The sequence below is a fragment of the Mytilus californianus genome, unplaced genomic scaffold (assembly GCF_021869535.1).
Source record: "Mytilus californianus isolate M0D057914Y unplaced genomic scaffold, xbMytCali1.0.p SCAF_12, whole genome shotgun sequence".
NCBI lineage: Eukaryota > Metazoa > Mollusca > Bivalvia > Mytilida > Mytilidae > Mytilus > Mytilus californianus.
In genome coordinates this window covers 34,727,209-34,742,630 of record NW_026262604.1, presented here as the reverse complement: position 1 = coordinate 34,742,630, position 15,422 = coordinate 34,727,209, and the positions used below count along the sequence as shown (strand labels likewise).

General features: G+C 34.4%; 1 protein-coding gene and 1 long non-coding RNA gene across 2 annotated transcripts in view; one reads left to right on the top strand and one right to left on the bottom strand.

The window, feature by feature from the left end:
* Positions 1-499: 499 nt before the first annotated feature.
* LOC127721742 (uncharacterized) lies at positions 500-8,397 on the bottom strand. Its single transcript, XR_007991420.1, has 3 exons — positions 7,990-8,397; positions 3,698-3,789; positions 500-1,408 (listed from the first exon to the last, which is right to left on the bottom strand). It is a non-coding gene; the product is annotated as an uncharacterized LOC127721742 (long non-coding RNA).
* Positions 8,398-13,959: 5,562 nt separating this feature from the next.
* LOC127722412 (G2/M phase-specific E3 ubiquitin-protein ligase-like) overlaps positions 13,960-15,422 on the top strand; it is a 35,341-nt gene continuing 33,878 nt past the window's right edge. Inside the window, exon 1 of the mRNA XM_052229283.1 lies at positions 13,960-14,072. Within this exon, the coding sequence (XP_052085243.1) occupies positions 13,960-14,072 (113 nt within the window). The remainder of the gene's footprint in view (positions 14,073-15,422) is intronic.

The following is a 15,422-nucleotide window of genomic DNA, read 5'->3' as shown; positions in this document are numbered from 1 at the left end:
AACAAAGCAATTTCTGTCTGTTTTGGGGATGCTGTCTCATTGCCAAACATGTATACCCAACATCTTTTGCTAAACATGCTAGATATAAGAATCTCTAAAACAGTAACTGTGAAAATATTCCGTCATAAGTTTCCAAATTTATATATCCTTCAAAAAGACTCAGAATTTTTTGAGTAAATTTATTCCCAAGATAATTTTAATTATTGAACAGTGTAAGGACAATTAAAAATGCGAGATTAATTATTGCAGTTTCAGAAAATCCTGGATACACATAATACCATCATTTAAATAAATTTATATTTCTTTTTTGCCAAACATATAGAATTGTATAACCAATTTTAATTTAGACAAGAAATGAAAAAAAATTCTGATTTCTAAGTATAGACAAATATATAAGTATAGATAATTTTTTTGTTCATTCTGTGGCTTTTACAGAGGTCTTGCTCAGTATTGAAGGCCAACATCAATATGACTAAGTCAATTTAAAATGAACAACAACTGCAATTAAAACACTTTTTTATGCTTCTGAACTTTTTGTATACCTTTATTCTGTGTTAACTGTTATGAAATGAAATGAAATTGAAATATAAATCATGATATAATATGATCTTCTTGTTCTCTGGTCATGCTGGTGGACAATATATAATATGACTATTTGTTCTCTGATGAAGAGTTGTTAATTTATTGGCAATCATATGTCATATTCTTAGTTTTATAATTACATGTAACTCCATTAGTTAAGTGCATCAGTGAATTGTATGCCTACATGTATATGATAGTATATCTCATGTATATCTAGGTAGGATTAATGTTTAAATCAATTACTAACTTTTCCCCGTAATTGCCATAAAAATAACAAAACACTCATATAAGTCTTATAAATGAATAACTCTTTCTTTACAGTTCAACTGAATATCATATGTCTGTTTGTAGATCTCTCACTTGGTCAGATACAAATGTATTGCAGATTTTTCAAATATTTCATGAAAGAAACTACAAATTACATCCATGAAATATAATTTTGCTAAATGAAATCCTTTTTTGAAACACCAATTGTAGGAAAATTCACAAATCTCCAAACTGTCCGTGTTTAGAATTCATTTTAACTGAGGTAAAAGCTCTTTAAGATGGTAAACATCAACTTCAGTGATACATGATGATGAAAAAGAAGCTAAATTGTCTAGTTAACTTTCCTCTGTCTCTCAGCATCAAAACACTTAATTCCAATTCATTTGGTCTTGAAACAGTCAATGCTTATGCTTAGTACATATATGTACATTATATAGAATTGCTGTCTTTTTTCTACTTTTCATGGACATATTTGGTGGCTTTCTAAACAAATTTTAATGAGATCTTCCGTAATGGCCATGATGAGTTATAAGGAACTTTCTACTGCAGGTCATCATCCCTGAAATATGAAAATGCAAATATAATACATATTAAATGAAATTTTCAACATGTGAAAAGTAATCAAAAGTTAGTGCAAACATATTTCTTCAAGAAGTTACAGTTCAAATGCTAACAAAATAATTTCCCTGTCCTTATTTAATAATGTCTTCATTCATCATTTGAACAAGGATTTAATTTTCCACACACATTTTAATCAGGTGCACTACATGTACTTTTATAAAACTTTAAAGTTAAATGAAAAATAAACTGTTATCACAGAGATATGTCTCGCCTTTTTGTAATTTTGATAATGCAAATGTTGAAATTAAAATAGCAATACTTTAACATGTAAGTTATGCAAATATTCAAAGTCGATGAACCATGACTGAAGGTACATGGCTAAAAAATCTCCATGGAATGAGATGTGCCAATGCTAATACAACTGCATACCAAATACCATTGACTTATTATAAGTCGTTCCCTTTAAACAAACCTAAACACAAACATTAACTTGTAAACTATGTAAAAGTTTCAAAGTCAATGAACCATGATCAGGGGTGGGGCTATATAATCTCCATGGAAATTCTTATTCTTATTCTTATTCCATGGAAACGATACTTGCAAATGCCAATAAATTTGCATATCAAATATCATTGACTTAACATTAGCAGTTCATCTTAAACTAATCTAATCACAAACTAATACATGTAAACTTAGCAAAAGTTTCAAAGAAAATAGACCATGACTGAGGGGGCGGGGCCAAATGGAAATGAGATGTGCTAATGCTTATACAACTGAACACCAATTAACATTGGCCTACCACTAATGGTTCCCCTTGAACTGACCTAATCACAAACTAATACATGTTAACTTAGCAAAATTTCCAAAGTCTATACCATGACTAAGGGGGCGGAGCCAAATAATCTCCATGGAAATGAGATATGCCAATGCTTATACAACCGCATACCAAATATCATTGACCTACCACTAGTGGTTCCCCATAAATTGACCTAATCACAAACTAATATATGTAAACTATGAAAAGTTTCAAAGTCAATAGACCTTGACTGAGGGGGCGGGGCCAAATAATCTCCATGGCAATGAGATGTGCCAATGCTAATACAACTGCATACCAAATATCATTGACCTACCACTTGTGTTTCACCATGAACTAGACCTAATCACAAACTAATACATTGTTGACTCCGCCGTCGCCGGAAACAGCATACCTATGTCTCGCTTTTTGACTCCATCAAGGCGAGACAAAAACCCAGATGTGCCTATAAGATGTATTATGTAATAAATATTTAAATTTATGTATAATGTTAATTTACTTTGTTTTGTATCTCCTTTTCCGACAGGAATACTTCAATATCAATATCAGTAATCCACAGCTAAAAAAATTTTGCTAGCAAGTTCAGTATATTATGGTATTTATATCTGTCATGTCTGTGTAAATAAATTTTATTGCTGGTACAGATACTTCATTAACATTGATTAAATTAAGAAATTATCATTATTATTGGGTTCATTTATTTTTGCAATTTTTGAAGAATGGACAAAAATGTGAGATTTATAATTGCGATTTCAGAAAAATCTGCATACTTGTACAGTTATAATGTATAGATTTCAGAATGTGAGTTCCTTTTATTGCGATATTCAAAGTTGCCTCATAAAAACATTGCAATTATTTCTGAGTTTACATCATACAATATTCTTACAATGTACATGATGTAAGAACAGAAATTTATTTGCACAAATTATAAAACAGGAAGAAAAGCCAGGCTCGCTAACATGTTTAACCCATCCACATTCTGTATGTACAATGTATGTTCCTGGAATTCAATGGTTGTTGTTTGTTGCTGTGTTACATATTTCTTTTTCATTCATTTTTGTTTACATAAATTAGACCATTAATTTTCTCCTTTGAAATGTTTTACATTTGTGATTTTGGGGCCTTTTATAGCCAAATATGCAGAATGGGCTTTACTCATTGTAGAAGGCCATTCAAAGACCCATAGTTGAGGGGCCTGATAAGTTATTTTCATTCTTCGTGATCAGCGCATTTTCGCTATCGTGATTTGTTTTTCTACAGATTTTTTTTTTTATATTTTCGTGATCCGTGATCATGGAAATTTATTTTCTGTGAATCGTGATTGACAAAAAAGTCAAATCGTGATGAGACCCCCCCCCCCCCCCCCCCCCCCATCAGGCCCCTCATAGTTGTTAATGTCTGTGTCATTTGGACTCTTGGGGAGAGTTGTCTCATTGTACAATAGTTAGCTGATATCAGGATAAAACAATTTACCTGTCTATAATAATAAAGCTCTCCAAATCAAACCATTACTTTATTTCATCAAAGCTGGAATGGCATACTGTATCTTGTAATTGACAGGGGAGCTAAAAAAAATAAGAGAAAGTAATTATTTAATTACATATAGGTACTTTTTTTAAAATAAGGAGCATAAACATATATGTATAATGATTCATATAATTTTTAAAATAAAGAAATTAGGTCTGCCACACAACCCTAATTTGATATCAGGATTTCCTCCATAGATATATAAATGCCTATTTTTTCTTGGATTTCTAGAATTGCTGCATCCTATGCTAAATAAAGAGCTGTGCTAAAAAAAAGCCAGCCCCCCCCCCCCCCCTTCCCCCCAAAAAAATCTAAAACAAACAAGTGAATCTGTGAGCTACTAATATACCCCCATACCCTTAAAGTAAAAGGTAAACAAAGGTTGCTGAGTGATGAATCTGAAAAAGCATCACACGGTATAGCTGACACATATAAACCCTGAAACCAAATTTCAGAAATCCTTGTAATGTTCCCGAGAAAGATGCAAAGAAAAATATTCATGGGACGGACGGACTGACTGACTTGAGGATGTACAGACAGAAGTAAAACAGTATACCCACCCCCACTTTTTTAAAGACTAAAAGTGGGATATAAAAATTAAAAAATAACAAACTTGCGCACAGTGGCACATTTCACGAATAATTCTTATGAATAAAATCACATAACTGGAATAAGTAAAATACGTTCCTGAGAAAGATGCAACGAAAAATATTCATGGGACGGAAGGACTGACTGGTTTGAGGATGTACAGACAGAAGTAAAACAGTATACCCATCCCCACTTTTTTAAAGACTAGAAGTGGGGGTATAAAAATGTGGCACAATTCATGAATAATTCTTATGAATAAAATCCCATAACTGGAATAAGTAAAATTTAAAATATATTAAAAATCTTAAGGGAGCTTACGTTACATTTCAGCAAGTTTCATGAAAATGTGTTTAAGAGTTTTTGAGACATTGTCCAAAAAACGCGATAATTTCGACCCGTTATTATGAATAAAGTCCCTATACTCCAAAACCAGGTATCAAAAATATCTAATAGAAATGGAAAGGAAACTTATGTCAATAAATTTAAACAATTCACCAAAGTTTCATGAAGATTGGTGAAAGCTGTTTTGAGTTATCATCTGAATGATTCATCAGCAAGGCATTGCTCCAAATAAAAATATATTTCTTTCAAATATGTGTGATAGTTGTTATTTAATTTATGATTATCAATTTTTGTTTAATTTGTGTTCATGGTGTCTGGTTCATTTTATCCGTTATGCTAGTTGGTCCATAACACTTGTACATGTCGTAATTTTTTTTTCTCAGCAGTTGGTGGTAGACTTACTTTCACAGCAATAAGAATATGAGACCCCCCTTAATCTATGGGTTCCTACAGAGCTGTGGCCTTTTCCTTTTATAAATTGATTATGTGATTTGCGTACTTTAGTGATTCCACAAACTGGTCTGTTGTCACAGAATAAACCACTTGATTACAAATGGGGCTTTTTTCTGCCTCTCTGACTAGTGGTCTCCCAAAGAAAATTTTATAAATGGGTCCCTTCTGTTTACCGGTGATATATCTTCGAGTAATGGATTTAATTCCTGCCAACAGGGATACAGTTCAGATATTTTATGTAATACTCTATTTTTAGAAAGATGATGCATGCAGTGTTCTATTCAATTTAAATACTGTATTACTTATATATATATGTAGGACTCTAAAGTGAGATGGGGACGCTAAAATGCGATGGTCACGCTAAAGTGAGATGGTTTGATACGCTAAAGTACGATAGTCTGTGCTATTTAATAGAACACGCTAAAGTCCGATGTGTCGGCGGGGACAAACATGATTCTGTCAGTATACTGGAAAAAAAAATACTTTTCATAAACATAGACTGAAACTGACGTTAGTAAGGGGAAGGTCTATACCATAGAAGAGAGCGAAAATGGCAAAATACACCAAGTGTCAAAGTATTTAATTCGTCCCATGTCATTTACTGGAAAAGCATATAGCTCTTCAACTGTATTGGTACTTATACATCTCGGATTTCAAATGTTTGGCTTTGAGCATTCCTGATGAAGGTAAATCCAGAAAAGCGCTTCAGATGCTTGAAATTATTAAACGTTTTGTTTTCAATTTTTTACTTGCGTGAAATAAAAGCTACTTTTAAACTTTCTAATTGAATAATTTTGTAAAACAATTTTTTAAAATATGGTTCGTCATGTCTGTAAAAGAGATGGATACTCGTCAACAAGACAGTAACATAACGACCAGAGATGTAGTATCATAATATGATTGCCAATGCGACAAGTCCCTATCCAATGCTAAATGTCATTAATGTAATTAACTATAGGTTACCGTATGGCTAACCCAGCAGATAGTATTCTATAACGACCAAAGAGTATCAAAACGACCAGTGTATAACAATTCAAACGAGAAAGATAACGGACTGATTAATATACAAAATAAACAATAAACAAAAAAACAGATAAGAAGATGTGGTGTAATTGTCAACGAACAAATATCCACCAAAGACCAAATATTGTTGATGTATGCACCTAATAACGTTATGACCTTCAATGTGGAGCCTTGGCTTACGTCACATAGACAGCTATACAGGATCACGAAATGACTTGTGTAAAACAGTTCAAAAGAGAATAACAACGACATGATTTAGAAACAATACAATAAACGAAAAACTAATATGAACACAGCAAAAAACAAAAACCATTGCCTGAATCCCATCCTGTTACACCATCGCACTTAAGCGTGTCATCTGATCGCACTTTAGCGTCTGACTCCATCGCACTTTAGCGTAGATCATCACACTTTAGCGTGACCATCATATATATAAAAAAAATATATCAAAGTGGGCAGTCTTGATGAGCAAACTACATATTAATTACTATAATATTATTATGTCATGAAAAGCTTCTTCAATTTTTTGCTGGGATTACTTCCTAATAATGACAGTCATAGGAACATGAGGCAAGCATTAGGCGTCCCAGTTAATCATTAACAAAGCCTTTCAAGAAATTATAATATTATTTTGACTATGTATTAAAAATTGTTCTATTTAGCCAGCAGTTTAAGTACATAAACTTGCAATTGGTTATATATATATTTCTGACTTGGTAATGATTTAAAAAATACTGGTTCACAGATAATAAGATAATTTATTCAAGGTGCACAGGCTTTTTACAGAGAAAGAAGCACTGTCCAGGATATTTCCAAATAATTACCCAGATACTCAGCCTTCTGCAGTAATTTTTAATGGACATAAAGATGTAATCATGTTGCTGTCACCTTTTAACTTCCTTAACAGCTTAAGTTGCATCCGATTTCAAACAAAAAATTATTATTTATAGTACATGTACATTTAAATTTGAAGTTCTTTATCACATACATGAACCATAAATATTCAATAGAATTGCAAAACTTTTTTGACAAGCATGAGAAATAAATTGTACGACAGGAAACATGGAAATAAATAAGGGGAAATATGTAGCACGCACATCGAACCAAACACGAGATACATGTACATGTATCGATAGGTCAAACGTCAAAACACGAAAACAAGTGAAATAAAATATAAACACTGGGTAAACATGGTAAATAGAAAACATAAAATTAACCCTTTACCGCCCTTTTAAATTCAAAGTTGTTTAATACCAACAGCACTAAGCAGAAAATAATATAGTATGGACTTCACACTGATTAAATGGTGGGAGTAGAAGTTAGAAAGAGGGGGGGGGGGGGGGTAGTCCAAATAGTTATGACGTCTTGCAAGGCTTCCTTTTGAGTAAGTTTGTGTGCCCTGTGTTACAAATTAAGAGCTCCATGCTTTGAAAGTAGGGGTCATGGCTCCAGCAATGTGGGTGCCGGTGAAAAGAGAACGGTGGAATCCCCCCCCCCCCCCATTTCCCCGAATGGCAGGTACCTGCTAAACGAAAATTAGAAACGGATTTCACGGTAAATTTTGAGAATGGGCTCTCGGTATAATGGAGGGATCTTGTTTCATTCGATATTCTGTTCATTTATTGACGGGATTCGATAAATTATTCAAATTTCAGATATTTGTTGCAGTCTAGTTTCGTTTTGACCACCATGACCACGTGTATATCATGCTTGCCAACACTGAACTCGTTTTTATCTATAAGTATACAGTTTATTGATTTCTGAAGCGAATGATTAACAAAACAAGCAACGTATGTTTCATAAATAATACATATTTGGAGGCTCACACTTACTTTTCTGGTTAGATTTTCACATAGAAGTGAAAATAATTTTCGCTGCAAGGTTCTTTCCATTCTGCAAACTACAAACATCTTTTTGACGGCGATCGTCTACTGATTGGTTAATCTGCAAAAGGAGGCGGGGTCCACAAGCCGACAATCTCTTCAACAAAAACAGCTATTGCAACTGTTTGCCATAATAATTAAAGCACAAACATACAATATTCGTGTTTCGATAAACAAATTACATCATATGGATACCCGTTTTTAGTTAACAGGCATGTATGTAATTTGATTTCATACAGTTTCATCGATAGACGCAGCTTACGGAATCTTCGCCATTAATGAATATATGAATACATAATGAGGTCCTTACGGGGTTATCTGCCCCTGACAAAATCTTATCGAAATTGCCTTAACATCGCTGCGCAATAGATTGTAGTCATTTTATCAGCCCCCAAGGGTGACTGGGGAATAGAAGTATGGTCACCATTGGTCTTCCTCCGACCGGCAGTAAAACCCTTGCAAAAGTGGGGCGTCCGTTTGGCTGTGCGAGATGTACAAATTTGCAGCCACGTCCGGTCAGAATGGGGACGTTAAATCCGATGCCTCGTGTAAGGAGAGTGCCACGCTCTTTGCACGTTAAGACCCCTTGCAACAACTCTTTAAGGGGTCCGTAGGTGACCTGTTGCAAGACTAAATTTCTGTCCCTATCCAATATACCCTCATTTCCCGTGGCAGTCTAAATTTCTGCGACCTTAATCCCGGACGTCCCTCTTACAGAACCTACTTATTGTTAATTTGTTCTCGTCCTGAATATGCATGAAATATTTACATGTGTTTACCATATTCTTAAAGCTGTTGAATCCAAGGATAGCAGGTAAATACCATCATACATATATAAAATGATAGATGGACAACGTCATCTATGCACGATATGTTCAACAGGAGTATTGTACATAGTTCTATGCTACCAAATCGAAAGTTTATATAAAAGAAAGAAGTCAAAGGTTTCCCATCATACTTAGTAGTTGGATACTAAAAAATTCCAAAGATTTTTAGAGTACATACAATCTAAGACTCTCTCATTTTGCAATTGTATTAAAACATTCGACTTTTCTACACTTTACACAAGTATTCCCCATTCCAAACTAAAAGACATATTGAAAGAGTTGGTATCACTTTGTTTCATTAAAAAGAATGGCGAACGTAGATACAAGTATCTTGTCTTTGGGAGGGATAAATCCTACTTTGTAAAGAATCACTCTGATTCAAACAAAAAATTCTCTGAAACTGACATTATCAAGATGCTTGATTTCTTAAGTGACAACATATTTGTTACGTTTGGAGGACGTGTTTTTCAACAGACTGTCGGAATTCCAATGGGAACCAATTGTGCCCCTCTTCTTGCCGACTTGTTTCCTTATTATTATGAGGCTGACTTCATATAGGAACTTCTTAGGAAGAAAGATAAGACGTTAGCAATATCCTTTAACTTTACGTTCCGCTATATAGATGATGTTCTCTCACTAAATAATACAAAATTTGGTGACTATGTTGAACGAATCTATCCAATCGAACTAGAGATAAAGGATACTACAGATAGAGTTAAGTCTGCCTCATATCTTGACTTACATTTAGAAATTGACAATGAGGGTCGGTTGAAAACAAAACTTTACGACAAAAGAGATGATTTCAGCTTCCCAATTGTGAACTTTCCATTTCTATGTAGCAATATTCCAGCAGCGCCTGCATACGGATTATATATCTCCCAATTAATACGATATTCCAGGGCTTGTATTTCCTATGATGATTTCAGTGATAGAGGATTGCTGCTCACAAGAAAGCTATTAAACCAAGAGTTCCAAATGGTGAAGTTGAAATCATCCCTTCGTAAATTTTACGGACGCCATCACGAGTTGGTTGACCGTTAAGGAATAACCGTTTCACAAATGATATCGGATATGTTCCTTATGTCGTAACTACAATACCCTTCCCTTTTCACGAATGTGACCTACCGAATTAGACTATTTACCTGATTTTCAATAACAAGTAACACGACGGGTGCCACATGTGGATCAGGATCTGCTTACCCTTCCGGAGCACTTGAGATCCCCCCCAGTTTTTGGTGGGGTTCGTGTTGCTTAGTCTTTAGTTTTCAATGTTGTGTCATCTGTACTATTATTTGTCTGTCTTTTTATTATTTTTGGCCATGGCGTTGTCAGTTTGTTTTCGATCTATGAGTTTGACTGTCCCTCTGGTATCTTTCGTCCCTCTTTTAGTTACATACATTTTTTGTACCTGAGGTCGTTGAATATAAATCATTCTACAAATAAGGAGATGTGGTATAATTGCCAATTTAACAACTATCATCCACGCTTACTAGTAACATACCACATTTGCAAAGTTGAATAAAAATACAGTTAATAACTGGTATTTAATCTTAAAAAGAAAATGCCCAACTATTTTAAACAGTATTTGACTATAAACATAGATAAACAAGGTACAAACTGGACATAATGATTGATTGATTGTTGGTTGCTTTACGTCCAGTGGCAAATATTTCATGCATATTCAGGACGAGAATAAATTAACAATAATTACAATCGGTAGGTCCTGTAATAGCGTGGTCCGGCGTTAAGGTCGGCGAAATTAAGACTGCCACGGGAAATGAGGGAATATTGGATAGGGAAAGAAATGTGGCCTTGCAACAGGTCACCTACATACACCTCAAAGACTTGTTGCAAGGGTTCTTAACGTGCAAAGAGCATAGCACTCTCTTTACACGAGGCATCGGATTTAACGCCCCCATTCTGACCGGACGTGGCTGCAAATTTGTACATCCCGCACAGCCAAACTGTCGCCCCACTTTAGTAAGGGTTTTACTGCCGGTCGGAGGTAGACCAATGGTGACCATACTTCTATTCCCCAGTCACCCTTGGGGGCCTGGACATAATGCACTAGTTCATAAACAAGTTAGAACAATCACCTTCATATAATGCTCAGAATATGACATTCATGAAACTTGTTCAATATCATTAGACAACTCTAAATCTTAAATACTGGAAGCCACCTCTGATAAGTACACTGTACTATGCAAGATAATGATATAACTGGATTAAAATACACACAACCTGTAATTAACTGCCTTTACAGCGCTTTCGCGCTTTGATTATACAAAGCAATAAAAGATAAAACAAAAAACCAATATGAAACACAGCTGAATTTCTGTGCTTCTAACTAGGGACAGGTACATATAAAATGCAGTTTGGTTAAACATCTTGCACACCGATCTCGCAAGGGCTGTATAGCCAGTCGGGGTCGCTAAAAACTTCCATCATCTATGCACTGAACAGTACTGGGGGTTATATTAGAAATAATATATTAATCTGCTTTTTGAAACGAAACCTTTGGACAGTGAGTGATGAGACTAGCACTAGGGGAGCTTGAATTTTTTCTCTGGTAGGGGTGTGCAACTGAGACATCAAAGACCCCGGCCTTATAAATGTTTAAAAGAATGATATGATAATTTTCTACCAAGAAATTTGTTTTACATACACACGTATAACAATTGCGGTTTTTATCCAACGCAATCATAGGTTTGAACGTTGTTTTCAATTTAGACTTGTTTATATTTTTTCGTTTGGGCTTGTATTATATTTGCCTTCGGGTTTATATGATCCGTTCATCCTTTTTCGACTCTTTCAAAATTCAAGAGTCTATCCTAAATTGAGGTAAATAATATGGCCTTCCAAATACCGTTTCGATCCCTAACATCACTGAAGAGACATTAATTGTCGAAATCCGGATATGGTGTACAAAATTTATGCACCTCATGTTTGTGGTATACCATCTTATCCGCAAGTTTATTGTTTTCTGTTTGGTATTACATTAATATTAAGATCCATTTTACATCTGATGATCAATTTATTTGGCAATCGCCAATGGCAGTCAGCAGGGTTTAAGAACATCCGTTGTTCGACCTGTTAGTCAAATGCGTTTTGTTAAAATATACTTTTTCACTTTTTTGGTAAATGTTGTTTGTGCTGTATTTAGACCCCTCTACCACGAAATTTGTTTTACATACACACATATAAAAATTGCGGTTTTTATCCAACGCAATCATAGGTTTGAACGTTGTTTTCAATTTAGACTTGTTTATATCTTTTCGTTTGGGTTTGTATTATATTTGCCTTCGGGTTTATATGATCCGTTCATCATTTTTCGACTCTTTCAAAATTCAAGAGTCTATCCTAAATTGAGGTAAATTATATGGCCTTTCAAATACCGTTTCGATCCCTAACATCACTGAAGAGACATTTATTGTCGAAATCCGGGTATGGTGTACAAAATTTATGCACCTCATGTTTTTGGTATACCATCTTATCCGCAAGTTTATTGTTTTCTGTTTGGTATTACATTTAATATTAAGATCCATTTTACATCTGATGATCAATTTATTTGGCAATCGCCAATGGCAATCAGCAGGGTTTAAGAACATCCGTTGTTCGACCTGTTAGTCAAATGCGTTTTGTTAAAATATACTTTTCACTTTTTTGGTCTTTTGGAAAATGTTGTTTGTGCTGTATTTAGACCCCTCTACCAAGAAATTTGTTTTACATGCACACGTATAAAAATTGCGGTTTTTATCCAACGCAATCATAGGTTTGAACGTTGTTTTCAATTTAGACTTGTTTATATATATTTATAGATTATCGTTGGTCAGGACGGATCGGTACTTTTATCGATCGGTAATTTTAACGAGATCGGTAATTTTAACGAGATCGGTAATTTTACCGATGATGTAAAGTTTGGTCATAAACCCTTATGTGTATGTGCCAATTTGTTACATACTTATCCAATGATCATTAAAGAGTGTTTTATGGCGTTTTTGTTGTGTTATTACTAACGATATTAGCGAAAATTGGGGTTTTTCGAGATCGGTAGTATTAACGATCGGAAGTCGGTAAATTCGGCAATGTTTCCCTTCCGGATATCGGTAATTTTGGCAACTTCTGGTAACAAATTCTTTTTAAATGGTTTCAATGACGAAGGTTCAGATTTCAAGTGTAATTACCGGATATCACGTTTATAAGAAGAAACAACCTATTGGAACTGTGTGTTATGTTTTCAAAGATAAAAGTAATGTTCATGACAAAAAAAGTTTAGTGGTAAAAAACTCTGACAGCCAAACAATTGGTCATGTTCCTGCAACACCAGTGACCTTGAAGTCGACACTGAATGAAGTCCTAGATATTTCATGTTCTGCAATTGAAATCAAATGGTGAGACTAGCTATGAACCCCAACTTCTTTTGCTATTACTCTCGATATACCCTTCCCTTATTTTAACCTCGATGTTTATCTCCCTATCACATTACATGCCTTAAAGGGTTAAATAATACACCAAGAAAACATAATGCCTGTTAGACATAAAGACATGGCTGTTGTTCCATACTACACAAAAAAACTAATTTACACCAGGTCCATAATGGCTTTTTAATACCTGTAATGCATAAGACAGTACTGTTGTTCCATATTACACAATAAAAAAATCAATTTATACCAGGTCCATAATGCCTGAGTAACATTAAGACAGGACTGTTGTTCCATACTACACCAAACTCATTGGCATAATTTTTCCCAAACGAAAGGTCAAATGGAATAGTCAAACGGAAAGTCAATTAAACAAATAGCACCACAGTTATCATCTTTTCAACAAAACTCTGGACTACCGTTATGGTATAGACCTTTGCGATATTGAACTTCGTGAGAAACACTGCTTTTGCCTTGCAAGAAACAGGACCTGCACACTCTTCCGGAGCAACTGAGTTCGGGTCGGTGATTTCAATATTAAATGTTATTGTTTGCTTTTGTGTGTCTGATCAGTTCCCGAGTTGTCTTTTGTCATTTGATTACCCTTTTATTTATATAACGCTTTGGTTTTCAACCCTGTCTTACTGACAGTCACACATGCTTCATTTACTATGTTAAACTTTCAGGCATTTGAATCAACAAACTTTCCTGAACTGGTGGTAGTTGATGACCATTTACAGGAGACTGAAGCTGGGCCAGGACAAGAACAGCAAGCAGATGCATTGTAATTACTGCAAGCCCCGTTAAGGAGCCTCTGCCATTAGCAGAAGTGAACCAAAACACAGTCACCCATGCCGCTAAAAAGGACAAATGTGGCATCTGTTCAGTTGTGTATAGTTCGGATGCAGATTTTTTGAGCCACTGGGTTCAATGTTCTCATAAAAACTGCAGTTGGTGGGTACATTGTAGATGTCTGTGTATTCATTAAGCTGGAGAAAAGAAATCGAGTTGAGATGACCAATGATAATCTGTTTATCGCTATTTTACCTATGACGACGTTGTCAATTTCATGTCAATTTCATTAGCAACGGCACATGTCCCCTTAGTTTCTAGCGATAATTTTCATATCACTCGAATCCGCTGAGAAAGGAAGTTATCAGTCAGTAAGATCAAAGGAAATTTTCGTAAAATAGCGATAAATATAATTCTATGGAAATTTATCCATTTCCGAACCCATTGTATAAAAAAATTTAATCAACGTGTGGTTGCCGGTGATCTCAGAAGATGATTGGACGAATTTAAGGGTCATAACCTTTATCAGCACACTAGATGAATCAAAATATGGCAACAGGTGTTAATGAAATTGACAACTTCATGGAATGTAGAAGGCAGTCGAAGGGGATTTTCGTTCAACAAAATATAAAAATTTATTTTTTAATCATTAGAGAAACAGATTCTTACATAGTTTCTCGTGGATTATCAGATTTATCCAATCAAGATAGTTAAATTATAAATTTTAAAGTCCTCGTCGAGGCTCGGACTTTAAAATTGATAATTTAACTATCTTGATTGGATAAATCCGATAATCCACTGGTATCAATGTAAGAATCTATATATATTCTATTTTACTTATTTTATATTAAACCAGTTGTAAAACTTGATAAGCAACATTTTAGCACCAAAAACTCATATGTGGTAGCAACACAAACCTTACTTTCCAATAAATGTTTTATATCTTATATAAGATTAATTTCCTCTATACTTTGAATAATTTATCCCCTTATATGTATTTCATTATTAAGGTATTTCAATTTCCACAATGTACATCTTGATGAAATTTACACATTCCTCCTTATTATTTGTATCTTGTTTCATGAATACAAACTTTTTAAGTTAATTAATTGCAAATGTCAATATAATGCTTATAAGCTAGGATCAGTAGGAATACCACATGGGAAGACTCCAGAATGAGTGTTTATCTGATGCATTTATGACTGTGGTTTAACCACATCAAAAATAAATACTGACATCTGATTAGTTTCAGTCACTTAAGATATAATCAATTCATTACAAGTAAGTGATAATTTCCAACCTAATGATATAATTAATCGGAATTTCTTGCCCTTTTCATATA